Genomic DNA, 6,747 nt, shown 5'->3' with positions numbered 1-6,747 from the left:
TCCCTACAGCAGAGAAATGCACAGTTGCATAGCATGTATAATGAATTCACATACCCATGTCCTGTCTATAAAAGGCACCAAGCTGTGTCCTAACCCCCTCTTTTATTTCCCCCTAATAAAGAGAAGCCAATCTCTCTGCTGTATCTGAAATAAGCCCCACTTTCCTCCCTTATCTGGGCACTCAGCCCCCCTCCCTGTAAATTGCCTATTTATAACTCCCCCATTCTCCGGTGTCTACTAATTTGGGCACACACCCTCTATCTTAAGTGGGCAAGTCACCGTGCCCCCCTTCTCGGTGTGTGCATACTTCTGCCCCATTTTGCAGTGCTTACCCAGAGCTGGAGACTGTAAGAATATATATTCCTCTCTTTCTTTCTTTCTCTCTTTCTTTTTTTTTTTTTTTTTTTTTTTTTTTAGAAGAGTGACAGATGGTAAGTCCTCCCCCCCTAGGGACCCAAATCTCCCTCAATCCAACCGCACGTCAATCAGAGGCTCCCGTGTGATCGCTCCCGCGGATGACGTGCCAACCATATGGCCTGGCATCAGAGCTGGTACCATGACTCGGTAGACATGCCACCCTCTCCTCCTTTTGGATTGCACTCTGAAGGAGCCTGAGAACCTCAAGGAGACTCTTCTACTCCCAGAAGATGCTGCGAACCATGTCATAAATTTCTTTAGCGCCTTGCTCTGGAGGTAAGTTGGGAGCAGAGGAGGCTTGGAGAGAGGGAAGACTCACAGAACCTCGTCCCCCATTTCATGGCATCCACCAGCCACCTTTCCGAGGAGCATGGATGGGGGCACCTAGGATGGACTGGGGGGCTCCCCGGCGAGCCCATCCGCTTTTTGCCTTTGCCGGGAGCCTACAGGATCTTCGCATACACTTACTGAATGACAGGGGCTTTTGGCCAAGGCTATACAATGCCCCCCAATACTCAGCTTGTCTCTTCTGCTTCAATCGGAGATCTACTGATTTAGATTTTTTCTTTTGGATGGATGGATGGATGGATGGATATGCACTGATTTTTAGAATATATATATATATATATATATATATATATATATATATTGCAATATGTGTGTGTATATGTGTGTATATATATATATATATATATATATATATATAGATACACATGTATCTATATATATATATATATATATATATATATATATATATATATATACATATACACATGTATATGGAATTCTATTACTATACATATATATATTGCAATATGTGTGTGTCTATATGTATATATATATATATATATATATATATATATATATATATATAGTATATTTAAAGAATTATATTTTTAATATGTATATATATATATTGCAGTGTGTGTATATATATATAGTGCAATGTGTGTGTATATATACATATATATATGTATATATATGGAATGTATTATATACTATATATATTGCAATGTGTATAGGTATATATATATATATATATATTTAAATTTTTTTTTTTAAAAAGTATAGAATATTTATATGGAATATATGTGTATATATATATATATATATATATATATATATATATATATATATATATATATATATGCTGTATAAAAGCAATAGATTTCATTTTGCATACATTTGTATTCAGATGGATAGATTTTTCAGCCTGCGATGTCCATTTACATGCTGGAATACAAATTCTAGGGCAGTTTGTAATGACAGAAGGATGTTTTTGACCAGCGAACATTCCGGCAGTCATTTTAAAGGGTCGTTTTCATTTATTTATTTATTATTATTTTTTTAAAGAATTTTCGGTCGATTTTCCTAGTTTCGAGAGACAACAATAGCTGTCATTAGGTGCAGTTATTTCTGCTCTGTAGTCGGTGTCTATATTGTGTCTGTGGGGGTGTCTGTCAGTCTGGATCATCTATGAGCGCTGTCTGTATGCTCCCCACCTAGCCAATATCGTAGAAATGCCCCATCACGCCGTACAAACACAGGGGCAGGGAAATGGGGATCCTGTAATGAAATAATAATTGGATCTATCAACATTATTTGACAGGGTTTAATTTGGAACGGTAATGGCTAAATTGAAAGACAATTAATTCTCATCATGCTCGGTAAGAATGATTTGTTTTTATAGGGTTGGGTGTCTTATATCATATGGATATATTATTGGGATATATATTTTTTTAGCAGACAGATAAAAGAATAGGCTATGGAATGGCACATCAGTTGTGATAATATTTCGCAGCCTATTGATCATCAGGATCTTTAAAGGGATCTCTAATTTGTGTATGAGGTATGCAAAGTGGACGTGGCAGTGACACTTGCACTCTATAAGTACATTTGCATATTGCAATCTCCTATAATTGTGTATAAAAAGAATGTATAAAACCCATGTTAAAATATTTACCTAAACTAGTAAATGATATATTATCCCTAACTATTTAATAGTTATTGCATTTATTTGTTGCTATGTATGTTCTTAATGCATAGACAGCCATTATCTAATAGATATACACACCTTGCTTTTAACACTTTTCTTCCTTATATAATCCCTTTCAGTGTGACAGGTACATCCATTGTTGTCACACTGTCCTATAAAACATATATAGCATGTCTGTGCCACCATTATTTTTGCATTAGTGTACTAGAACAAATCAATAAACTTTAATAGGAATAATGCAGTTGACTGATGGTACAGTAAGTAATATTTGGCTTCTGATTGTATTTTCTATAGTGTGTCTGCATTGTATATATGATTTTGAGCATGTTTGGTGAGTTTTTGCATATGTTTTATTTCACACAAATCACAGATGTAGACATCTAGGTGTCACTGACAAGGTAGTTAGGTAGGAGATATTTATGTGCTACCTACCCTAGATAGAATTTTTAAAACAACCTTTTAACTATTGTTTAATATTTATTTTTGTAACACATATATCTTATATCCAATGTATCTTGATACTGGTGAGATTCAAATTCCCAGTACTAGATTTGTGGTGTTGACACTGTGTGTGTGTTCTGTCCCCAGCAAACATGTTGACCAGGCTGTTCAGCGACACCAGTCTGATTCCTGAGGTGCAGAAATTTGCCTCCTGGACAGATGATTGTGAAGAGGATATCAGCGACAAGGACGAGAGAAGTGAGAAAAGCCTACAGGAGGTCCATACAGAGGAATCTTTGAGTGAAAGCAAGGAAGATGGAGATATTGGTGGGGAAGACGATGAGGAGGAAGAGGAGGAGGAAGGGACAGAGGAGAATGAGGGGGACAGGCCCAAAAAACGAGGGCCAAAAAAGAGAAAGATGACCAAGGCCAGGATGGAGAGGTCAAAGGTGAGAAGGCAGAAGGCCAACGCACGAGAGAGGAATCGCATGCACGACCTCAACTCCGCACTGGACAATCTCAGGAAGGTCGTTCCATGCTACTCCAAGACCCAGAAGCTGTCCAAGATTGAGACTCTCAGGCTTGCTAAGAACTACATCTGGGCCCTTTCTGAGATCTTAAGGTCTGGGAAAAGGCCTGATCTAGTCGCCTATGTGCAAACCTTGTGCAAGGGTCTCTCACAGCCTACCACCAACCTGGTGGCTGGCTGTCTGCAGCTAAACTCCAGGAATTTTTTGACTGAGCAAGGTCAAGATGCTGGGAGGTATCATGGTCCAAATTCTTCATTTGGCATGCACCCTTACACTTATCAGTGCTCCCGGCTTTCAGGCTCCCAGTGTCAGTCAAGCTCAATAGCCAGCTCCCATCCTCTGCGGAGCCACGGCTACTGTGCCACCTATGATTCCATCTATGGTAACACATCTCCAGACTATAACAGCTCTGAGTATGATGCCCCCTTAAGCCCACCACTGTGCGTTAATGGCAACTTCTCCCTCAAACAGGACTCATCCCCGGACAATGATAAAAACTACCACTACTCTATGCACTATTCTGGCCTGCCAGGCTCCAGGCCTTCCGGACACAGCCTGCTGTTTGGATCTTCTGGGATGCGCAGTGGAGTCCACTCTGAGAATCTGTTGCCTTATGATATGCACGTCCACCATGATAGGGCCCCCATGTATGAAGAACTCAATGCGTTTTTCCATAACTGACCAATCCTATTCAAACTTTTTCATGTGTGACTGACTGTACAACTTGTGCCAAGAAATTTGGAAGGACCAGTGGGGCAACAGGGCCTAGTGGACAATCTTTCATGCAGCCAAATGTATGATGCTGGAACTTCTGTCCTACATTTGAGTTAAATTTGGAGACCCACGTGTTGTTCTTAATGACCCTGCCATCCCAGAGTCATGAGATTTGTTTGGTGGCCCTGATGTAGGCCATCCAGCAGATTGGGCTAACGCACAATTCTGAGTTTTGTTGAGAGAATCCAATGTCTGACCAATCATAACTTAAACAGAAGCATCATATTTTTGATGTTCTGTAATTTATTGCATTGGAACAATACACTTTTGACCCCAAAGCTTGCACATTGTGAGGCACATCCACGCCCTCCCACCTGTTCACACCCATTCCATGAAGGTCAGAGATACCTGCATTCACATCATGTTTGCACATAGAATGTAATCTGGGTTTAAGCACTTGTTTATATGTGATAAAATCATAGGCGTGTCCCCTTTGCCATATTTTAACGCGCAGAAGCTATTACGCGCCTAACAAAATCATTGGGTCCGCCCCCGAGATGCAATATAGAAGCAATGTTTAGGTATCATTGCTCTTAATTATTTTGCTGTACCACAACACAGCTAAAAGTCAACTAATATCCTTGTAGTTTGAATTGTGTTTTCTACCAACAACCCTTAAATAGTTTAATATATATATATATATATATATATATATATATATATATATATATATATATATATATATAAATGCATGCATAAAAAAACTAAATTAATCAAAATTGAATTTAATCCAAATTGTTCCTAGTTCCTCCTTACAATCTGCAGATCCACCGACAAAAATATAAAACTAAATTCTAATTCAGTGCAGAAATATTTTTTTCAAGCAATAAAATGCAAAAAAAAGTAGGAAGAAATAGAAAACAAACGGAAAATCTATGCAAAATATAAATTTAAATTTATATAAAGTTTATTGTAATGGGGACCAAGAAAACTCTTATAATGTGCAATTTCTAGTGAACCATTTAACTTGGCCAAGAGGAGCTTACAGCAATGCCATGCAGCCCTCTGGCAATCAAAAGGTTAAACGGGCACGTGACATACATTTCCGTCTCCTACAAAAAAAAACAAAAAAAAAACTTTGTTGTTAACCACTAAATGTTATTTTATAAACTGTGTGTTAATATATATGTTTTTAAATGTCTGAAAAGATTTTTACATGCCGAAAATATTTTTTCTTGTTATGCATGGGAAGGAGAAAGACACAAAAGGAGAGGGGAAAAAAAGCAATATGCAAAATGTATTTTTTTTTCACCTGCCCTAATTTATGTTTACGCATTTTTTTCTTTTTATAATTTATGTCATACATTTTGTTTGTATTTATTTTAATATGCTACCATAAAAGTGCATTAGAGGGTATTAGTATTTCATGCACATTCATTCAAATTTCAGTGTATTTTTATTTAATAATGTATTTATTTAATAATGTATTTATTTATCTGTGCCACCTGATCAAATAATGTCTATATTGTTATTATTATTTTTTTTATGTAATTTTTTTTAACGCTTACACTTCCAGAACAGCGACGTCTGATATGTGTTGACAATTCTTAAACTTGTAGAGAAAAAAAAATGGTCAGTTAGTGCGTGGGGGGCACAAGACGTGTTGTGTATGTGTCAATTTTAACTCAGATTAATAAATATTAAAAGATTGAAAAAATTCACGAATGTGTGCATTTGAATTGACCCAAAAAGCCCATTTATTTCTCTTTTGGCTACAGACTGGAGGTAGAAAGTTCATGGTGTGCTGTTATTTAGGTGTAGCAAGATCCAGTCCAACGATATAAGCCCTGCTGAAACAGCTGGGAGTCTCCTGTGCCTGGTTTAACTTGTAATTAAAAGGCTTTATAGAGGGCAATTAATAAATATTGAACATTTGTCATATTTGCTGGGCATCAGGGGATAAACAAAATGGCTATTCCTCTGGGCTGAAAGCAATAAACGACAAATAGAATAGAGAGAGGGTGCAGATGGGCTCTGGGATGCCTTGGGTGGGTAAAGCTCTAACAAATTTACGCCTAAGCATTAAAAAAAATGTCTGATTTAATACGAAATAAAAGCAAATACAAAATACAAATAATAATCATAAAAAAATAAATCTGGAGCAAAAAAAAAAAATGATACTGTATTTCTAGATGATTCGAGTAATTCATACTGACAGCTCCCTAAGGGTGGTTAAGGTTGCACTAGTAAGGGATCAGGGCATCTTTACCACCAACAAAAGCAAAAAAAAATCTTGTGAACACTTTGATAGCAAGTGGAAGGGCAGTGTAGGGGTCTGAGGGGTGACTGTCATCTCGTTTGTTGCAGGGGTCTCGGAACACCCTGAACAGATGTTCTCTGCCTGTAGCGGGAATAGACGAGAGACTGCTGGGGCTGCAGTGTGCGGGAGGCAGCTGGAGCTGTCCAGACTGTTGGTGCTGAAACATCACATCCCACACAGGGGTGCACCAAGGCGTACTGTACAAGGGGGGGCTACAGCCTGCCTGGGAGAAGTATACACCTACCACCGACAAAACACACACATGCCACACTAGCCATCACTGTCAAAACCAATACTATGAATACATTGCAATAGGATTCATTCACAAA

General features: G+C 38.0%; 1 protein-coding gene across 1 annotated transcript; it reads left to right on the top strand.

Annotated features, from left to right (window-relative positions):
• The first annotated feature begins 414 nt into the window (after window positions 1-414).
• NEUROD2 (neuronal differentiation 2) lies at window positions 415-5,819 on the top strand. The gene is made up of 2 exons (XM_089687966.1): window positions 415-693; window positions 3,002-5,819. The coding sequence occupies exon 2, from the start codon at window positions 3,007-3,009 to the stop codon at window positions 4,063-4,065; it is 1,059 nt and encodes a 352-aa protein (XP_089544092.1). The 5' UTR covers window positions 415-693; window positions 3,002-3,006; the 3' UTR covers window positions 4,066-5,819.
• The last annotated feature ends 928 nt before the right edge of the window (window positions 5,820-6,747 follow it).

The sequence above is a fragment of the Staurois parvus genome, unplaced genomic scaffold (assembly GCF_062004578.1).
Source record: "Staurois parvus isolate SC_StPar_1 unplaced genomic scaffold, SC_StPar_1.0 ptg000442l, whole genome shotgun sequence".
In the NCBI taxonomy this organism is placed as follows: domain Eukaryota; kingdom Metazoa; phylum Chordata; class Amphibia; order Anura; family Ranidae; genus Staurois; species Staurois parvus.
The sequence above is the reverse complement of the archived record's forward strand: the minus strand, read 5'-3'. Positions and strand labels throughout refer to the sequence as shown.

Excerpts from the sequence above, each read along its gene's own strand:
- NEUROD2 (XM_089687966.1), top strand. The coding sequence starts at position 3,007 with ATGTTGACCAGGCTGTTCAGCGACACCAGTCTGATTCCTGAGGTGCAG.